Here is a 23,037-nt window from a genome sequence, read left to right as displayed (position 1 = left end):
CAATGATTAAGAGAAATATGAAAACAGGCTCTTTAAAAATGGTTTTACTAGCCCTACTGGAATCAATTAATCGTTATAAGGAGAACAATCTTTACCCTAAAACTGGAGAAACAGAAAAAAACAAGGAATGAAAAAAAAATCTATTTATTATCACATACTTTTGTCTTTTACATTTTGCTTATAAGCTGTAATTTAGCAGAAATGCTTAAAAACGTCGCTTATTTTATGAGTTTTCTTTATAATTTTAGCTCTTTGATCATTACTTTATGGAAAACCTACTATCTTAGACTTAAAAAAACCTTTATTCACATTAGTTCCATTTAATAGCTTGTTCACTTTTTTCCATGAAAGTACTGGGCATAGATCAAATAAGAGCACAGACAAAACTTTGAGAAAGTATTTATAACTTAAATAAAAAGAATTTAAACTTATAGATACAAATATAAAAAAAAATATAAAATATATCTTCGAGGCAACATTGTCTATTTTGTGAATGATTGATATTTAATTTAATTTCCATTTATTTATACGCAAATCTATGTTTGAGCAGACATTTGTAACTGTGACTAGAAATAGACAATGCAACCAACTTATTATGGCATCGTGGAATGAATATGATCTTAATATTATTAGATTTTAAAGAAGGTATTAAACTACGTTGAATCGGGGCCCTGTAGGCTGAAGCATTCGTTAGAAACGGTTATGCTTGTAAATAGGTATACTACAGCGATTTTAAACCCTCTATGGTAAGTGTCTCAGTGTAGAGTTTTCATTACAATATGATGAAAACGTTTAAAAAAACAAAATTGTTGATGACCTACAACAATTATACAGCGTCAAATCATATAATATAACTAACTGGCCCGGCAAACGTTGTTTTGCCGATTTTTTTCTAGTTGTATGTATTTTAATGCCACATTATAAAAAAATAAAAACAAACAATTTCGTCCAAAAAATACATTTTTTTTTAGTGTGAGCAACCCTTAACACTAAGGGGTATGAAAAATAGATGTTCTATTCTCAGTCCTACCCAATATGTATACAAAATTTCATAAAAATCGGTCGAAACGTTTCTGAGTATGGTAACTAACATCGTGACACGGGAATTTTATATATTAGATTTTGTATCTTGAAAAAATTTCACAGTCATTTGAAGTCAGTGAGGAGCCATAAGGGCTGCTCGAATCTTAGCGAGCAACCACGAATTGCTCAGTCATTGCTCTTAAAAGTTAAGGAACCACAATTCAATGTAGTTTAATAACTACCTACTAGATGCGGTAAGTGTTAGGTGCTTCGACAACCAATGAGTAATACTGAAATCTCGTAGAAAACTACAAAATTATATCAACGAACAACCTATGAAACAACAAACCGCATCTCAACTAAATTACATTTACACTTATTCTAAATATTCAAGTAAATAATTAAATATCAAAACATAAAAATAACCTGCAACTTATACCTACAAGGCGCCATTTTAAATCTTGTCAAAGTTCGGCAACGCTTGCCAAGATGGCGTCGAAAAATCATGACCAACTCAAAAAATATACTTTATAGGAACATTAAACGTGGTTCGTTTCAACAACTTCTACGTCATCTGTTTTATTCTTTTTCTTTTTCCCTTCTAAGTCTGCGTAAATATCTTCGAGACTCCGCATTTTCGTTTCTGGTACGCAGAAGATTAGGTAAAAAACGTTTGACAGGCAGATAAAACTGAATATCCAGAATGTGAAATGGTAACCTATCCAGGTGTTGAGAGGTGCGAAGAGCTTTAGTAGCGCAAAGTCTGTGCCTAGGGAGATGGCCATGATGAGAGTCGCTACGGTGCCTCGAAGCTGGAAGAAATAGAAAATATTAATGTCATAACTTTTTGTGTCTTGTGATGGACCTAAATTGTATTAGAGTTTATTTGCCACGTAGGCCTATAGATTGTTTTTATTTATGCTCTGTGTAAAAAACTCTGACCCAAAGTGTATTTTTGATGTAAAATCAACCATACGAAAAAAAGTTGAGATCTACTCTAATCCTAAGTTTTGCACAGGCCAGTCGAATAATGTAACTTCATCTTAATTCGATATTCTATGACATGGTACTCCAAAGCGTTTGAGGCCTTACCTGGAAGTTAAACATCTCAGTCATTATAACGAAGGGCAGAGGTTGTAAACCCGAGGCGTCCGCAAAAATACACACGCAGAGAGCCACGATGGGCACCCAGCCGGGCATGAAGACACCAATGCTTTGAAGGTAGAACCACACGCCGAGGAGGCACATGCTGAAGCCGGCTACCACGCTTGTGACAGCTAGGAGAGGCTGGAACAAGATGAATGTATTTAAGTAAGTAGGTCTTGTGTTGACACGGAATCCAAAAAGTTCGTAATAAAACAATCATTCCAACACGACTGCACGAATAGCCGAGTGGTTGAGGTCTCCACGCCAAACCCACCGTGCGTGTCGTTTTTGGCGGGACAAGTGTTTGTGTGATCCACGGATGCTTGTTCTGAGTCTGGTTGTGCATGTGATTTCTATGTTTGTGAAACCTTCCGCAACACGGATTAAATGCCTTACTGCGGGGGTCGTTTTTTTAAAAGAAAAAAAAAACAACAAGAAACACGTAAGTGAATAAATTGAACAAAACGTACTCGCTTAAGTATTAAATCACGTGTTAATAAAACCACAGGGTGTGACCAGATACAATTCTATTAAATGGAACTGACGTTAGCAAAATACCCGTCGAAATAATACAGTTATCAAACAAATTATGAGTTACTCCTCGTACCAGGCTCTTTGATAATTTAAGCCACATATCATCTATAATAACTACATGTCATTAGCTTGTTCTATCTGTTTCTATGGCTACTAGTACCTTTGTAGTACAGTCACCAACATACGTCGGATAGTAACTGAATAGGCTTATCACCTAGTTAAAAAAGAAATTGTGTTTTAACTAACATATCTTATTTGCGTTCAGTAAAATAAAACGAACCGATTATCAGAACCTAGACCCTAGACCTAGAACCTAGACCTTATTCAAATCTGATAATCCAAATGATGATTGGACGTACGCGATCCCGAGGTGGCGCAGATTGTCGCTTTCCCCGTTATTTACCGGTACGCTCCAGTTGTGAGGATTATTAAACCTTTCTCCGAGTCCTGACTTAACATAATAATATGGCTAAACAAAATGAGTTGGGTTTGGGTTTTGACTAAAAGCATAATATAATAAGCTTAATGAATGAATATTCATAATTCTTTACTAAAATGAACATCTCTATTAGAGTAATTTACAACGCCATCACGCCTTAACAAAAGTACAGTCACCAATGTACTTAGCTTCATTTTTTTAAACATAAATAATATTAATATTAGGATTGATTCACATAATTATTATTAATATTCGTTCTATGTATTTTAATTGAAAATGAAAACAGAAAATTATTGGCAACTTGTTATTCATATTTTGGTAACTGACTTTTATTGTTGACTGTACTTAATTACTTCACGATTTGATTGTCGTGTAAGTCTGGAAATTTACGCTGAATTAAGTATAGATAGGTATCAAGGCTTAGGAATTGATACAGGTATAGGTAGGTAGGTAATTAATGTGTAAAAGATGCTCAAGTAAGTTGGTATCCATAAGTAATTATTTCGGCGAAACATAATCATGAAATTATTTATTGAAATGAAACTACTTTTACGGATTTTATCGCGGTTTAATATTGGATTTTAGTTCCCGACGTTTCGACAACTTTGCAGGTATCATGGTCACGGGCAGACTAAAATCAAACAAAACCGCGATAAAATCCGTAAAAATAGTTTCAATTCAATGTCAAACATTCGCGTAAACCTAAGAAACCACGAATTATTTATTGACAGAAGATGCTATCTGGAAGTGGCTGAAAATGATGATGCAGAAATGGATTTGCAATTTTGAATTTATTATATCCAGATTTTTTAAAGCCTTACCATAGTGCTATACCGAAAAACTAACATCGCGATTCCTATATCAAATTACCATTCTCAACCCTAAATAGTACCGCGTAGCTGAATAAACAGACCTCAAAAATTAAAATAGCTTACATGACAGTTCAAATTTTCATTACAAAACCCCGAATCGACAACCTTTGATGTCGGTTGAAAACGCACATATTATAATTATGTAACCCCAGCCCACGTGCGTTTACATAAACGCTCGTTTGGTTTTGGTCCCTCACACTTCAATAAAATTGCACTTCCCGACTAACACACATTACAATGAATTTCAACGTCACAGCAACACACTTTAATATGCTTTGATTACAGATGATTTCGACGGCTCTAGGTATCAAATACGCCATGCACATACAACATACATACAAATTGGCCTAACCAATGTCTGGTCTAAAAATAAAGTTACGATCAAAGTGAAAATTAGTTTCACATTTGTTAGTTAGCTAGTCGATAGTTATCTGTTGTAGTTTCTTCGCACGCTGTAGGAATACTTTAATTTAAATTCTGTTGAGGTATGAAGGAATTGGCGCTATTTGCGATTGGTCATGTCTGTTTTTATGATATAGGTATTGTGGAAGTACTTTTAATTGAAGATTACTTTTGAAAATGTTTTTTTTCGAATGGAAGAATAAGCCAGGATTGGGAATCTCTTTTTTGAAGCCAGTGTTTTACGATTTTTTGTAGATATCATATCCTGGAATGCTATAAACGTGGAAGACGATCTTTCATTACCTAAGTCTCTGTCTTTTAGTTGTTCGAATAGCTTTGAGAACTTTCCTTTTTTTTAGTCTATAAGGTTAAAGAAGATATCCACGATTTCTGGATGGGATATTATCAAATGACTCTTTTTGCTTTGGGTTGAGCGGAAGGTAGTCTTAGACTTTTACTGAATAAAACCCACCTATGTTCCTCCCTTTCCCTTTTCTGTACCCTGGCTGAGGAAACCCTTTCGGACAATACCCCTACCCCGGTCCAGTATCGTCGTATTGAATGAAATATTCGGTAAGTAAGAAGCAGGTATGAGAAACACATATTATTATAGATCATGAATTCGTAAAATCCACGTGTTTGGCTCTGATGCCAATTAATTCTGAACTAGGTAGTTTGCATGCAAGTTTTTTTGCATCACCAATTTTCCGGTTGACTGTCAATGATGATGGTCATAGACCCGAATGAATGACGGACGAATTTCATGTAGCTGTGCAACTAACTAGTGACAACCTAGAAAAATCATTAAGGGGTATGGTATGACGTCATTTGTCACGACCTGAAGTATTTCATCACGATTTTTTTGTATCTTTAGCGGTATTTGAGATGTAGGCTAGCCATGTCTGTCGAAGGACCGATGGCCGATGGAGAAGACGACTCCTAGAGTGAAAGCCACGCGGTAGAACGCCCTCTCAGCCCGATGGATCGATGACCTAAAGAAGGGGGCTAGTGGTTTCTTAGGTTTAGATAAGCGAATATTAGACATTGAAATAAAACTCCTTTTACGGATTTTATCGCGGTTTAATTTTAGTTGAAAGAAGAGGGGCTAACTCGGATTGGATACGGAATCCGGAGGACCGGGTGTTGTGGCGCAACTTGGAGAGGCCTAAGTCCGGCAGTGGACCGCGATAGGCTAGTTTGATTGATAACGTTATTTATTGCTCGCACTCGTTACCCATTCAAATTTAAACTAAGAAAGGGCTTTAATATTTTTTTATTTTTATAATGGCTTTAATATGAAATAACATGCCTTCAGAATAAAATAAGTAAGTAGATAAGGACGTAGAAGTCTTTTTCTTACTGTAGTGATTAGAAAACTTAATAAGTACAATCAGTATAGCAAGTCCATTTGATAGTGTTTACTATTAAATTCCAGACTCCAGATGATATGGTAATGATTCATTTTTATAATATGATGTTGCGTATAAGGTAATTATTCTATATTATATTTCCCGACGTATCACCCGCCACTAGCGGAAATACTGTACCTACATAGGTACAAATGTATTATCACGGTTGGCAACCCTACCTGTCTCTAATATTAGACCAGACAAATATACTAGCTAATTATACCGCACGTGACATTCATACGTTTGTAGAGATGATTAATGTCTCGATCTCATGATGAGACGAAACTGTAGGTTTTCATATTACTTTAGTACATTTTTTCCTTTCTTGATCGAAAGTGATAAAAAATGATGATTATTTTTTGTCCGCAGGACCATTCGTTCGATCCTTGGTTTTGTATTTTTTTTACTGACAAAAGGTGTTCACTATTATAGGTTTTACGCTATCTTTAATTCCCTTGTGCAACTTTCAGTTATAAAATACGGAACGATGCAACAAAACACGTTAAAAAACGTTGAAAAAAACATAAAAAGTAGCTCACCTTTCTACCAGCTCTGTCAACAAGTTGACACGCTAAAAACGATCCTATGATTTGAACTGCAGCTAGCAAAATTGATTGCTTGTTTGGAGACAGCGCGATGCTGGTCCCAGGGTCTTTGCCGGCCTCTGCGAAGATGTGGCTGGCGTAGACCAGAACAGCGATGCAGCCACAGAACTCCCTCGTCAGGTTCACTATGAGAGCCACCCAGAAAGCTTTCACTGCTGTTTTGTCGGAGACTGTGGAAAAAAAATAAGATGATGTGGATATAAGTATATGACCTTCGAGTTCACAATTGTGGTAGTCACGTCTCGCTTTATCAACGGTAGCAGCTTAGCTTACTTATAATACTGCCAGTTGAAGTAGACATGCGAGATAGCTCCCTAACGCATTCAGCGATTTTAATTAAGTTTGTATTAAAAGTGTTGCGAGAGTGTTCTTAGACATATTTTGGATAAAAATCAAGCTATTTAAAACTTGTTGGGATGAAAGAATTTTTGAAAGCTTGATGAAAATTACGTCACCCTAACGGTACATTTAAGTAAGCGGCTTTAACGTAACGTTAAATACTCAAAGCAGGTCTGTGGGCTGACGCTGCAGGTGACGTACAAGCGGTATAGTTGAAGCAATTTGAACAACTACCTTATTACCAGACTAAACACACCCATCCCAGCCAAACAGATGATTATATCACAGCAAAACAAACAATAAAACTACGCAGCCATTAAAAAATAATTAAAAGTACCAGGAAAACATAACAGCCAACGATTGACATCGCTCGAATGTTTGACCCCAAACAAAACGTTACCACTTAGCTTTTGACATATGCAAACTGTCAGAAACGAATTAAATGGACCAGAGAATTATGAGCGATGGTAGATGGTCAGATATCAAGGACATTCCGTTCCACGCGTTTTTATATAGAGGTCGACAGTTCGTGTACAATTGATGTTGAATAAATAGTCGTATAGATTTTGTTTGGCTTTTTTTTGTTTTAGAGGACGTTGATATAATGAACGATAACGTAGATATAATTTTCTAGAAATGTAATAATGAGATAGAATTGGAAAATACTTCATTTATTTTTAAATTATGTTGCATATTTGATGTTCAAAATGAAAATCAAACTGTTTCTATTTCAAGTAGCCTTTTTCAGCCACTTTTTATCAATAACTTTGCGCTTCAGCTGCTAAATAGAGTATAACTGCTTTTGGAAACTACGTATTTCAATAGCATCTAAATTAAATGCTGGCATTGTAACAATAAGTTCTTCCTTAAAACCTCATTGTACATTCATAGTACCTAGGTACTTACAGAGTAACCTAGGTGAGAACTTAGGTTCGCATGTTGTCTGCTCAATGATCAGTCTGTCCACCTCCTCCGTAATGGACTTATCGTCAACTGGTAAGGACCGGAGCCAAGCTAAAACCTTTGCGGTTTCCTGAAACAAAGAAGTAAGTTTGCACTGTTCTTTGGTTTTTATGGAGGACAAAATTGGAACTAATAAACTTAAATTAAGTGCCTGAGAAAAATCAGCAAAATACTGTGTCATTTTCTCTCTTCAAAAGTTAAATACGCAATTGTTATAGGATCACAACTACTGATTAGTAGTACTACTGGGTAAAAAAATAGCTTATTAACGTTGAGCCGAGTGGTAAAGGAGACCGAGCTGTATCCACTGCGCGAGCTGTCATGAGTTCAATTTGTGACAGATTTAATTCCCGTGTTTGACAATAATTTGTGTCATACACAAAAGCTTGTTCTCGGTCTGGTTGCCTTTGTAAATGTGACTTGAAAGCTTGTGAAACCCAAGACACGAGGACGTAATGCCTCAGTGCGTCGCTTTAAGTTTCTACCAAAGTTTAAGATGCAAGGACTATGGAATCTAAATATAAATCAACATGTTAATTTCCTTCGTATTTTCGTTTCGCGCGAAGCCTAAAGCTGCTAATTTATCACCCTGGCGCCATCGATTCTCATTGCAAGTGTAAATAATTGCAATAAATTAATTGGCCTTTCAGCAAGCGTCTTAATGGGGGGCCTGCATAAACCGTTTCTTATTTAGCAAGTTCCCTATGTCATTCATGGAGATTTAAGGATAATTGTGAAGACAATAGTTACTTTCTTGCTCGATCTAAATCCAGAATAGTTTTTGCGATTGTCATATTATGCCCAACAATATAGATAAGTTTCTTGAAAATACTGGGATGGGATACGTACAGGACTGGCAAAAGAGACCTAAAAAGTGGGAGGGGGGAGGCAAAGTACTGTCTGAGGTCAAAAAAATCCATTTTTTTTGGATTTAATTACAAAGGATAACGCGGGTCTATTTGAAGTTCTTAATGATTCCAGACAGATGAAAATGATGATCAGACTACAGAGAATCTTACCTCATTTTTCCCACACTTGACGAGGTAGGAAGGTGTCTCAGGCAACCGCAGAAGGAAACAGAAGTGGATCAGGGGGATCGCTAGCAGAATCCATAAAACGGTGTTGAATGGGAGAAGATCTCCAAGAATGAACACGAGTAAGTTTCCAACAGTCTGTGGACAAAACAAAAAAAGGTATTTTAATGAAATAGCTACACGAGGGTAAATGTCATTTATAGTTAAAGTTAAAATTTACAAACACTTAGTTTTTATTTACAATTTTACAGAATTAAATATTTACAGTACAATCATTTGCTGTATACAAAAAAAAAAACATAAACAAAAATTAAATCAATGCATCAAAAAATCACACTTAGTTAGTGCTATTAAGCTATTATTCATTCGCATCAAATATCACCATATTTTGCTATCTTTAATACCTACTAACTAATACCTTTTTTGCTCTTTGGCGCCATACTATACCTTTTCATTTTTTTACAACAAAACAACAGCTCTTTAAACTAATAAACATGTTACCTATACTTAAAATTATTATGAAGAAGAAGAATTTGTTTGTTTAAACGTCAATCAATCAATTTAAATCACCATAATACCAAGTGTCTACGTAATGAAATTTAAAAAGCGATGTTCGCGTATTCAAAACGTTCTTTGAACTTTACTTACCAAAAAAAAACGGGACGACAGCTTTTCGCGTTAACAAATAAGTTAGTACCTACATTGATATTGCATTAGCGTTTCTTAAAACTGAAGGGGGATTACCTAGCACGAGGAAAAGTTTTTTTAAACCAATATATGATGTGTAAAATATGGAACATCTGTATTTTGCTTTTTCCTTTTTCTTTTCGGAATCGCGTTGCTTTGTATAAAAAACTACATAATCAAAATTTGCAGTTAAGTATGATAATTTAAAGCTGAAATAAAAAAAAACTGTTTGGTGGTATCATTGCCAACTTAACTGTGAATAATGCCTATTTGATTTATAGCTGACTAGCTGTTCCAGCAAACGTTATTATGCCAATAAAATGTGTCCTACGTAATAAAAAAAATGCGATTTGAAAAACAGACGTCCGATTCTCAGACCTACCCAATATGCTCACAAAATGTCATGAGAATCGGTTGAGCAGTTTTGGAGGGGTTCAATTATTACGTACACTGTCACACGAGAATTTTATATATTAGAAGATTGTATAGTAGCAAACATATTTAAAGCGATCTAATTCAAACGCAAGAAGAGACAGTTACAATTGTTTAAGACTAACATAGGTATGTCTGTAGTCAGTAATAGAACTACGCTCAGGTTTTTCTGGAATCAAAAATAATGTATTCCTATTAAAACCAGGGACCGGACAACCCCACTTTAGAGTTAAGCCGTTTGACAGGGTAACCCGTACACGGGGTAACTCATATCGCAGTGTTACCTTTTGTTCGAGTTACATCCTCGAAACCCAGCGAAATGGTTAACACCTTCATTATGGTAACCACGTGAAGGGGTTAACCCCTTCAATAACTTAACCCTTTGAAGTGGTTACCTTCACGAAAGGCTTTTATTCGTGTTACCCTGAATTACCCACTAAACTTGAGCTGCATACTTGCACCCTAGCGGCCCCTCATTGCTTTACTAAGACTACAGCTGATTTTCTTCTATCGCCGACGCGTCGCGCCGCGACTCGCGCCTCTCGGACAAACTACCTACGCGCGAAACGTCATATAGGTAACTAGCTGTTGCCCGCGACTTCGTCCGCGTGGTTAGAAGATATAAGTTAGGAATTTTTGAACGAAAGCCCTCGAAGATTAATATTTTTCCCCGTATTTGCCACATTTTCCATTAAATCTTCGCTCCTATTAGTTGCAGCGTAATTTTATATACCTAGCCTAAAACCTGCCTCGATTATTGGTCTATTGAACACAAAATGAGATCAAATTTTTTAGATGAAATTATTTATAATAATTTAAAAAAAATCGAATACCTACAAGTTTTTTTTCATTTTCTGAGAAGATTTGACGGGTGAATTTTCGATTGAAAATTAGAGTGTTTTTTTATATAAATTCAAAATAAGGTGAAAAAATAAATATTTTTAATCAAATAAATTACAGCGTATTTGGGACACAAAAAAGTAAGTTTTCACCAAATTTCGTTACAAAAATAAATTTTTGTAAAATATAAAAATAAAAAACCACAATCTTGGTTTTTTAGATTTTTCACATAAATTTTGAGGTTATGTGAAAAAAATGTAAACACAAAAGTTTTAGATCTTTTTCTTTTAGAACTTTGCCATTTGACTTTTTTCGATACGAATTTTAGTTTTGCCGGAAATCGATAAAAACCGTTTTTTACTCTTCAAACGTCACTCCCACCCCCTTCCCGACCTCAGATCACCCGTAAATTATTTTTCCTTTCATTTTTATAATATTCCCCTCCTTTTCTAATGGGTTTCATCCTACTATTTTTTTTTTTGGTTTTAAAAATTATCGACCCTGGTCTACAAGTATAGACACGAAAAATATATATCACAGCGTTTGAAAAGTGCGACAAGCAAAATTAAACTGTAAGATCATATCCACAATGATTTTTATTCCATGTTTACAAGTCGCTCGGTAAATGCAACAATGGCGCCGCTGGGCGGTAAGATGTCACGTGCGCTCGTGGTTATACTATTTTCAAACTAATGTCTATGATAAAGAGTGCATATTGCATTGTCTTAGGTTGGAGTGGGTTACCCTGTTACAGTGTTACAGGGTAGTAAAGGGTAACCTGTTCGGAACAGGGTTACAGTAATCCGTTCGAAGGTGTAACATATGTCATAGGGTTTTTTCTTGAAGCGCTTAAAAAAACCCCTTCAAAAACCCTTTCAATGAGTATCCGGCCGGTCCCTGATTAAAACAATTGATAGTTTTCCTCCTCCGTGGTTTACTATTCGTGATCTGATCGTGTAATTAAGACAAAGATTGTGGTCATAATTGGTCATGTTATGTGGTACATGTAATATGATGTAACTAAATTTAATACTAGATAATATGACTTTGAGTCGACATGATCAGCTTCAAAACTGATTTAGACAGTTAGATTTTCAAAATAACTGCACATATTTTGAGTGCACGAATAGTCGACTGGTTGTGGTTACCACGCCAAACCCGTTCGATCGCTGCGTAGGACAAGCATTTTTGTACATAATCCACTATTGCTTATCCTGAGTTTTTATGTCTTTGTGCCTGTGATTTGACAGTTTGTTATCCCCCCCACCCCCCCATCAAAACAAGGATTGAAGTCGTTACGTCACAAGCCTTAAACTTTAAAGCAATTTTTATAAGATTTCTAGTTTTTTTTGGTCTTATTAAATTTTTTAATCCGTGTCTAAAATTTTGCTTATCAATCTGACTTACTAAAAAGAGTTTAACTTTTTATACGAAGTCATCGATATTGTTTCAGTTGTGTATAATTCATAATGCACTTCCTCTATTTCTATATTCCATATTTTTATAAGGCTTGTTTTTACGTTAAGTACGGCACATGTAATTGGCTACTAATTGTGACACATGTCAACTATTGTCAACACTGTTTTTATATCATAAAGCAGTAGTAATTATGAATGACGAAGCTATAGGCAAGTACTTCTAATGAGATACGTATTTACAGAAGGGACATTTTGTTAAATCGTATAGCTATAGGTATGTAGATCAAATACGGTATTTTATTATTTACCAATAGAATATTTGACAAAAAAACCTGTTCAGTCCGTCAGACAGATTTCAATAAAACATTGGATATGTTTTTTTCTTTTATCTCTTTAACTAAAGGTGAAGGGGTTACATTGATTTAAAATCTTGAGTGACGTCATGATTTTTACAAGCAAGTGGTGTTATTAGCCCCACTACCATACTTAAGAGATTTTTGTGTCATAAAATGAAAAATACGTGGTAAATATTTTTGGGAAATCTGTCTTACGGTCTAATTAGATTGAAAATTGTGTTTAATTGTTTTTTTGAAGAGAGACGGATTCCTTACTGTGAAAGACGACGATGACGATTTTTACAAAACCAATATGTAAATAATATATTTTAAACATCGAAAAACCCACGTTTTACTTGTCGGACCATTAAACTTTTATCAAAATCGTTCCAGCTGTTTATAAAGTTGTAAATTGCATTGTCATCAGGTTTGAAGCTAACCAGAAAATTTCAGCCTGCTAGCTTATCGGGAAGTGCCTCATAATTGAGTTGCAAAAACCCAACCGGAACGACAAATAAACAAGAAAAGTGAGTGTATAAAAACGTGGGAAAATATCTGTCCTCTTCTCGTCTATTAACCTTAAGGTAGTTAAATTAATTTAAATAAATAGTCTAGTACAAGTTATTGATTTCGTTTACCATATATCACACACGTTTCCAACGCATGTGCGCTATTAAAATGTTTACTACAACGGGTTGGTTTTCCTTTAATAAAAAATGTACCTACTTATAATGATTCTGAGAATAGGAAATCTAACCCTTGTTTATCACGTTTGTGAATTGATTAAAGTCATGTGCGACAGTTTCTCACTTAATACGGACGATGACAATTTTTTTTTTGCAGTGTCCGTCTTGTTGTTTTTTTGTATAATAATGGATACGTATTTTTAATTTGTCCCGCAAACATAAATTGACCAAATTACAGTGAATGAAACTTACGCGTGACGTCAAGATTGAGTATAAATTTAACTCTATCGTTACGTCACAAGCCCCCTCTCCTAAACTTTAAAGCAGTTAATCTTTGTCAATTCTAGTTTTTCTGAAAAAGGAAAAATACGTGTCTCATACTTTTCAATTATCTAACTGAGGGACTAATGAGATTTTTTCTTTTTATACCCAGTCATCATCAATATTCTAAAATGTCGTTGACTAGAAATGTAATAAGTTAGGTCGGTTTTTAGGGTTCACTTAATCAAGGGGTACGGAACCCTATTACTGTACTACCGATTTCTGTCCGTCCGTCAGTACCCAGGTGCATCTAATGAACACCGATTGATGGATTGTTGAAATTGATGATGTATTTCTGTTGCCACTTTGACTACAAACACTAAAAGATCGAGGTTTTTACGGTCATACATTTTGTTGGATGACAAAGAAATTTTGAGTAAAACCATCACATTTTTGTGCGAAAATTTGAATTTATGGACGTTTGTTCCTCTTTCCCGCAAGAATCACTGAACGGATTTAGAAAAAACTTGGTAGCTAGCATAGTTTATAACTAGGATTAACACATAGGTTTTAATCCCGATTTTAAGTTCCCATGGGATCATTTTCGATTTGTCACGGGCGGGCCTGCGGGCAACAGCTAGTTACAAATATATCTAATTATATAACCTAGAATATAATGTAATAAATTATTTGAGTAGTTACATACCTATAGGTATCTCAAGCTTACCTAATAGCTGCGATAATTAGCACCTTTTAAATCAAATTGACACCTCACCTCCCATTTAATTCTAGTATTGTCCCAACATTAGAATAATTGACGTCTTTTGAGTCGTAACTTATGTCTGGTCAGAATATATTTGTTTAAGTGGCGTCTCGCGAGTGCATTTTTGCATGTCTTTGAGTTTAATTTTATGTCTTTTCGCACGAAGTTATTTAGCTACTGCGCTCGACGACTTCATTCTAACTGTATAAAACGTTTGTTAAAGGACTTATTAGGGTGACGTACTTAAAATGTAAGAACGAAACCCAATCACAACGGCTATGCTGTCCGTTTGTCACCTGTCACAAGCTGTAGGGCATGAACCATGTTGTCAGATAAAATTCCAATTCATAACAAAAAAATAAACTTGGGTTTCTCAATATTCCGAATTTATTAATCTGTTTCAATTTGATATAATAATATAGAACTGCTTTTTAATATCTACATAGAAACAAAAATTAACAACAGTTTAAATGAACTATTTTAAACTGTTTACACGTGTTAATTAAATTAAATATAATGTTATTGAATGTATTTTATGTTGTAGACATTTAATTATTACGACCTGTTATTATCGTATTTAAATAATGATAATTTTGTGCGCTTAGTCATAAATAGGAACTGACAGGTCGATGTGGAAGCAAGATAGAGCAATACACGGCTTAGAGAAGCTTCTCTATCTCTCTTTCATGCCTGCAACCCAACCTATATCTTGTCTCTCTCATACCTGGAACAGTATTATTTTAACACGAGGTAGGGTTTCAGAACCCTAAGAAAATGTAATAATCGTTTTTGTAAATTTAGCCTTACAATCGAGATAGTCAAGTGTTAGACCGTTAGATAGCAAGCCGAAGCGAAAAACGCTTGCAAAATGTAATTTGGCTACACGTTTTTTTGACGCACTTTTGGACAAAATCCTTTTTATGTTCAAAGATAAATAATTAGTAACTATTTTACAGTAGCAATCTCTCAAAGGCCTGCTCTTCGAGAATTATAATACCAGAATATGTAGCATTATATTGCATCAAGACTTCACCACCCAATTGTTCATGATTATCAGAAAGAAAGAGTTTCTAAAACTTCCTATAAAAACAACCCAGAAACCAACGCAACGTTGAACAATTCTCTCTACGAAAGACTACAGGTCAAAGTCCAATAAAGCCCTGTCTATGGAAGACTGCAGGTCTCCCATGACCCTCAGTTCAATAAATGTCTATCTTTGGAAGTCTGCACTTGATTGACTTGGTCCACTTGAGCCTCAATACTAACCTGTGAGAATATAACGAAGGTCCCAGTCATGCCTCTGATGCTGTCTTCACTAATTTCCTTCACGTAGAGGGGGCAGACCACGAAGCCTCCGCCCGAGCCGAAGCCGATGAGGGCTCGCGCTCCGATCAGCGCTATTGGATGCGCGCACATCAGTTTCACTGCCCAGCCCAACTGGTAATGGAAAAACAATGTTAGATCGGTATAAGTACTATAATAGTTTTTCCTTTTGTTTATTATATTTGCCTAAAACTGGCCTGGGTGTTACTCGTACACTATTTAGAAATAAACTGATAGGCTTATATTTGTGACTTAGCACTTAGAAGTGTGAAACAAGACTCAAAGATTAAATCCCTTAGTGCGGGAGTAGTTTTGTTTCAGAAATAAGCGTTAAAAAAACTACAACACGAATAGTCTTCGTTTAAGATTTAGAAGCTGGTTTAGAGCTCTTGACATACAATTTGCGAACATAAACTTCTAAAAAGTTTTTTACTACATCAGAGACATTTCCAAAATTAAAATTTAATATTCATTGTACAAAAAAATAACGAACTTAGGTACTTACCGAAATAGGTAAAGATGCACACAACAACGCATTCTTCCGCCCAAACTTATCAGCAGCTACCCCATACACAAAGACCGCGATAGGGGCGAAGATGAACATGATGGAGGCCATCCAGGATACATCCTCCTCCGAAAGGGGAGAGTTGGAGGGGGAGGAGTCCCCCATGAGAAGGGCCTTGTTGGGGGATATCCAGCCCATGGCGGTGCCGTACGCGAGGATCGGCATGCAGACTGTAAAGAAGAAAGTTTTTTAGGAAAAATTAAGAAAAAAATACAATTGACCTTCTTTCTGTAAGGCTTATAGAGAATAAGGTTAAATAAAACAAAATAAAATCCGCCTCGAAATCGGTTTACCCATTAAGAAGCTACGGTGCCACAGACGGATACACAGACAAATATATGAATAACAGTGAAACGTAATTGCATCCCTTTCAGAAAAGAGCTTATGAATTTGAATCTTATTTTAACAGAGCATGTCTGAGAATCATCGATAGCATCTCTTTCAAGTAAAAAGAACCACATCGAAATTGGTTTGCCATTTTAAGTGCAGTGTACGGGGCCTTTGTTTCTATAAAAACTAAACGATAAAGTGTTTGTTGTAGCCATCATCCAAAATACAAAGTGCTGGGCAAACTTAAAAATTTCATATTCAAACCTATTGTTTTGACGTGAACTTAACTGTTATAGAGAAAGTCGTTAGATAATATTATAAATTAATATTCAATAAAAGCTGTCCACTTAAGATTAATGTCCTTATTTGTTTACATTCTTCACTACTTTCTCTGGTTGTGCAATATTTCCTAGGTTTAAGCTTTTTTTCTTTTGCAAGCATTTTTTTCTTATAATACAATGGTGTGAATTATTCAATCATGAGCTGACGTGACACGGTCGTTATCCGACCGCGGTTTGCTCGTTATCGAGGACTTCGCTTGGGTCCAAAACTAGTCGGGCAATCCCGATAAATATTCGTGAGTTCGTCGCATCATTCAATGTGTTTGTTGCTTGACTCAAATACAAAAAATTGCTTAATCCATACCGAAGTTCTAAAGGGGAAGACATACATTATAAACTGACGAATACACAATATCTTCCTTTTTGAATTAGAAAATAGTAATCGTTAGTACAGTCATAAATTTTATGGATGTAATTTTTTTGTTTTTTTTTTTTTAACATTCGAATTCGCAAGTAGTCCGACTCGCACTTGGTCGGTTTAATTGTGTTTGAGATCTCTGCAGTTTGTTTGTGAGCAGGATTTCATGCCGTCTTCTGTGGACTGCACATACTTGCTTAGTGGTTTAGTACCATTTAAGGCCTAGTCTATAATTATCTCGAGTATTTTTGGCCTATCCAGTCAGGTAAAGTTCATTGGACTATTATAAAAATAGCGTGTTGAGTAACTGCTTTCGCTGCTTTGTTATTAATTACATTTGATACTTAGTTGTCATGAAAATAAGGTATATTTCTGTTTGTAACATCAAATCATTATCATCTAGCCTTTTGGTTTGGGTCAGCTTCTACTCTAACCGCTTACCTCTAATAATCGATGCAGCTAAGTACCAGTGTTTTACAAGGAGCAACTGCCTATCTGACCTCTACACCCAGTAAACTGGGCAACGGGATACCCCTTAGTCAGACTGGTTGTTAGACTTTTTAACTACCAGTAAAGACTGCCAAAAACAGCCTGTTATAAATAACAGCCGGGATACACAATTTAACATGCCATCCGAAGTTATGACCGTATCAAGCGTAGCTTAACTTGTTCATTAGATTAATGATTTATCTGAATAACTGTACTATGGATTGAGAATATGAAAGAAATGAATCGAATATAATTATATTTTTAATTGCAGTCCCATTCACTATTGATAATGAAGCTCGCTTTAATTAATGAATACGTGTCATTAAGTCGTTCTCATGGTTAATTAAATAGACTATTTCTTGTTATATTGTCTATAAGTTGTATTGTCATACTACATGGCAAATGCTGTCTCGCATCAAAGGGACTTTGATCAGTAAGTGTACTATGAACTTTTATTTTACTCTTTGATAAGGTGGATGAATTCTCATGGGGATAGGGCTGTGTATGAGGATTCCTCCCTCGGAAGAGGAAGCGGGTATTGTCAGACTCTTACTAAGCCTGAACCGGGCTACGTCATCCGCGTTTTGGTAGCGATGAGTTACTAATTATATCATCATCCTAGCCTTTTCCCAACTATATTGGGGTCAGCTTCCAGTTTAATCGGATTCAGCTAAGTACCCGAGTTTAACAAGGAGCGACTGCCTATCTGACCTCCTCAACTCAGTTACCTGGGCAACACGATACCCTTTGGTTTAACTGGTTGTCAGACTTTCAAGCTTCTGACTACCTGTACGACTATCAAAGATGTATGAATAACAGCCGTATAATTATCGGACTAATTTGTATAGTACCAAACGTACAATGTCTTGGCCACGTGTCTTTAAATAATTTGGCATCAGCCGTTGCTATTTAAATTGACTGTGACGTAAGGTTTGTTATGGTGTCTAGAAACGTTTCTTTTTCAATTTAAAAAGGAGGTTCTCGTTATTGATGTTGTTTTGGGGAAATCCTACTAAAATTATAAACGTGAAAGTATGTTTTGATGGATGGATGTTTGTTACTCGTTCACGCAAAAACCACTGAACGGATTTAGACGAAACTTGAAACACGATGTTTGTAACCTGGATTAATACAAAAGATAGTTTTTAGCAAGATTTTATGTTCCCGTGAGATTATTTTCGATTTTTAGCGGGTGGGCTGCATTCTTATACTATGTGGTCAAATTACGGCCATTTAAATAATAATTTTGAGAAACTATTTTCTTTAAGCAACCTAGTAATATTTTGCGTGATAGAGGAAAAAACATCCCTACATACAAACATTCGCGTTTACAATATTAGTAGGATTAAACTATCGAAAATATAATAAAACATGCTTAAGAAAACCGACAAAATTAGATTAAATAGCAAAAACTGTATTAGTTACGTAATCATCACAACGGTAAAAACTGAAGATGGGCAGACAACGAGATTTCTAGGATATCGGATGATTTACGACCTGCCTACTGTTACTCAATTTTAGTCTTCATCAGTCCAATATTCTACCAAAAAAGTCATAAGATAAAGCCTGGTGACATACAGATAGACTTACACTTGGAGTACGGAAACGTGAAAGCAAATAATAAATACCACTTTAAGTAGTAAAAGCACAAAATTTAAAACGTTAAGTAGTTAATATTTAAATAAGAATGTTAAACAAATACATACTACACCGGTTATCACTTATGGATAATCAGGGTTCCGTACCAAAAGGTACAAATGGAACCCTTATACAGACACCGAGGTCTGTCTAAAAAATAAAAACAGAAAAGTCTTTGTTTCAAATAGGTCGTATTCCACGCACTTTTAAATGTTAAAGAAGTGCCTCTATTTGCGTGGTATCAATGTCATTCCTATGGAGAAGAACCTGCAAGAAACTCCATGAGTTAGTCAAGTTTGCCTCGTTTGTCATCAGGCCGTATGTCATGAACCGTGATAGCTGGCCAGTTGACATTTTCACAAAATATGATGCATTCATAGAAATCTAAATAACAAGGTAATAGAAGTGCCAACGCCGCGTGACCTTGTCGCCACACTGGTGTCTTGGACGACACCAGCGCGCGAACTTACGCTCAGTCGCTCGCGGAACGTCGTCACAGCAAGAACCACTAAAAATGGTGTTTTGCGGCGTTTCTCAGGCTGGAAATTCATCTGCATCGTGTAATAACATAAATAAATAGATAACATTTTATCGGTAAGTAAATTATTGCAGTAATATTGATGTTATTGCAAAAAATCAATTTCAAAACATAACCTTTATTATAAACCATATTTATATCGCACCATCCTGCAACAATTGCATTCTTTACTAATCATTGCCTCTGCAGTAAGAGACTTACAGAAATGCACCGTTGTAAAAAGAGAAATGTATAACGAAAAATAATATTTATCAATGCGATCGTATTTGTAGTGGTACGGCCGCACAAAACTGTCGGAAATAGTGATGTGGTTAAGTGCGGACAAATTATCCAAAATTAACATTGTATACGAAAAGTAACAATTTTAATAGTCGTTTGTTTTTGTGAACATATTATTGAATATATTTTTATTTCAGAATCCCGCAGGTTGCAAATAAATACAAAAGACAAGTGGATGACTACCACGGGTAAACGAAATTGGTACCCTACAACTTAGGCCGAATATACACTATGAAATTAGTTGCATGCTTGATAACTTGCCGCCCGCCGCCGCCCGCGCCCCTCTCCATTTTTACGGCTCGGACCGCGCTCGCAACTGAATGTTTCAAAAAGTACGCCTTGCGTTATAGCATAGCATTGAATAAAAATTGCAATTTAAATTTATCCAAATCTCAGAAATACCTATTTTTTTATTTTGAATGTTTTCTAGTCATTCGATACATGAACTGGGCTGCTTTTGTAAGACGACTAAAAAGTCACCGTATATACCAAACCTACCTACCAAGTATTTCCTAATAATATTTTTTTTTGTCAACCGACAATTAGCGAATTTTTTTTTGTACGGAGGTACATATTATAATGTAATCCATAGAAGAATACAACAAAAAACATTGTCACTCATAATTTCGTCTTTCATTATATTTCGGATCCGTAGTCAATCCCTAGTGTAGTTTACGTAATCACTACAACTAATGCAAAAAAATGCAATGACTGTGTGAGTTAGTGAATCCATACAACGACAAAGTCAACCTTATTACAATAGACGTACGGCCTAGTGTTGTTTGCTTGGTCTTCTCGATGTTAATGTTTGCGTGATTGCGTAGTTATTTGCTGTGAATGTGTTGAAGCCCCGCCCACCGGCGACATGCGTTTCGATAGATCGCCGCGGTATATGCCATTTCTATTACCTTGTTATTTAGATTTCTATGGATGCATTACTCTCACCGGTACAACAAGAAATACTAAAAGTTTAGATCAAGGTTAAGTGACGGTTGGTAAGGTACATTTGTTGAGTGACAAATAAAATTGTGTTACAAACAAATTTATCCCATAATTGGTCTTCGATGTTTTTCTGTACGGAACCCTGTGTGTCGCGACTCCATCTCAGACTTGCAAGGGTTTTTATATTATGTATAATAGATTTGTAAACAAATTAGGATTATTTGATTGCTATTTCTCCTTAAATCCGGTTTGAATATGTTTAAAAGGTACTCAAACCAGTTATGGGGCCCTTTTTGTGGGTTAATAACTAATTTAAATACGTATTAGACAAAATATCGATATTTATGATCAATTAATCGATAAATTCGATGTTTTCGTTTTCAGGTACTTTTTAAACGTTTTTAGCAATGACTCTAGTTGCGTGATTCTAGAGTGTTATTCTTATGGAGATGGACAGAGAAGAAAGTTGTTGCTATTAAAAGAGATAAAAAAAAATCTGTATAATAATAGTACGGTTTTGTAAAAACAAAGAAAGCACGTACACGGTTTGAAGTGCTTAATTTCGAAATTGTTTTGCGCGTTATTGTAGTTTCACACATTTCTTACGTTTTGCTTGAAAAGGATAGGTTTGGGTATTTTTTTAAGCATTTATTATAGGGACGGTGTTTTTTTTAATTAAACCAATGTTTTTTATTTACTCTTTTACATAAGCGATGTACAATGGTGGACTTAATATTTGAGACATTAGATACTAATTAATTATAGTTTTGATACAGTGGTATAAAATAATGTAGAGATAGAAAGAAGTAGAATTTTGAAAAAAAATTGTTGGAATATTTTTTAGAATTAAATATATTTTTTTATATAGGTAATGATTAAGTTCCTATTCGTTTACTTTATGAAAGACCAATTTTTTTTTCTGTATACTACATAATTTAGTTTTCCGTTTTAACATACTGTCAAAAATATTTTTTTACAATAAATCATCAAATACTGTTATGTCCATAAATAATGTCACAGTTAAGTAAAAAAAATAACATTGTCTGACTCTGTCTGTCGTATATAAATCTGTACAAAAATAAACGCAATTGTCACTTACAGGCACATGAATAACAATTATCTTACCAACAATAGACATTAAAATCTGATTGTGTTTGTTTCCCATTTTCTCTTCCTTTGCCGAACTAACTTTATACACTTTATTCACCATTTTTTTTAATAAAATAAAACACTATTCAATACACAATAAAAAAAATATTCACTCAATAATTTTCTATTTCAAATTTATTACTTGTAAAAATAAATGTATTCACAAAATAAATATTTTTAAATTTATTTTTTATTTATAAATTAGAGTTGAGACTTGACAGTTTGATGTTTGAATTTCGATTTAGTTTGAATGTGACGCGTATTCGCGATGTAACGCGAAGACAACGAATGCGCAGGCGCACTGTTGCGTGCTATCATTATCCCTTACTTATATATTAGCTTCAGATGTAGATGACATGTCTTATATCTATTTAATGTATACCTAGAAATAAAAACAAATCCCTCCTTTTTGTGCAGTTGAGAAAATTTTATATATATAAATAAAAAATAAATAAATAAATAAAATTTTATCTATGTACATAATATTAATGCTATTCACTTTTTTTGAGTTTTCTAATGCTTTCATTTTATACGAATAGAAACATCATCTTATCGAAGAGGAATATCCATACATTTCAGCGAAATTTATTGCCATTCGTTATTAAATTTAAATTTACTAAAAAAATAGGACTTCGGTGTTATTCTCTTATACATTAATATTTAGCGTACAAAAAACAATGTGAAATAAATGGATATAAATAAAGTAGCATCTGCCAAATTACTGTTTCAGACGCTTTTGTTTTTACCTAAAGACAGACTTCCGTGTTACCGATTGGGCTGTAATTGTAGCCGAGTAGCTGAAGTCACCAAACAAACTCACTGAGTGCGACGTATCGCGGGTTTCATCCCCGCGCAGGACAAGCATTTTCTCAAGTTTTTTTATACACTCACTTTTTT

At 35.0% G+C, this 23,037-nt stretch overlaps 1 protein-coding gene across 1 annotated transcript; it reads right to left on the bottom strand.

The window, feature by feature from the left end:
- Nucleotides 1–1,069: 1,069 nt before the first annotated feature.
- On the bottom strand, nucleotides 1,070–22,250 carry LOC113494110 (facilitated trehalose transporter Tret1-like). The gene is made up of 8 exons (XM_026872258.1): nucleotides 22,117–22,250; nucleotides 16,017–16,246; nucleotides 15,455–15,625; nucleotides 8,752–8,904; nucleotides 7,676–7,802; nucleotides 6,365–6,600; nucleotides 2,116–2,310; nucleotides 1,070–1,835 (listed from the first exon to the last, which is right to left on the bottom strand). The coding sequence occupies exons 1-8, from the start codon at nucleotides 22,199–22,201 to the stop codon at nucleotides 1,563–1,565; spliced, it is 1,470 nt and encodes a 489-aa protein (XP_026728059.1). The 5' UTR covers nucleotides 22,202–22,250; the 3' UTR covers nucleotides 1,070–1,562.
- Between the last annotated feature and the right edge of the window lie 787 nt (nucleotides 22,251–23,037).

Source organism: Trichoplusia ni, chromosome 5, assembly GCF_003590095.1.
Source record: "Trichoplusia ni isolate ovarian cell line Hi5 chromosome 5, tn1, whole genome shotgun sequence".
NCBI lineage: Eukaryota > Metazoa > Arthropoda > Insecta > Lepidoptera > Noctuidae > Trichoplusia > Trichoplusia ni.
This window is presented reverse-complemented; position numbering and strand designations above follow the sequence as displayed.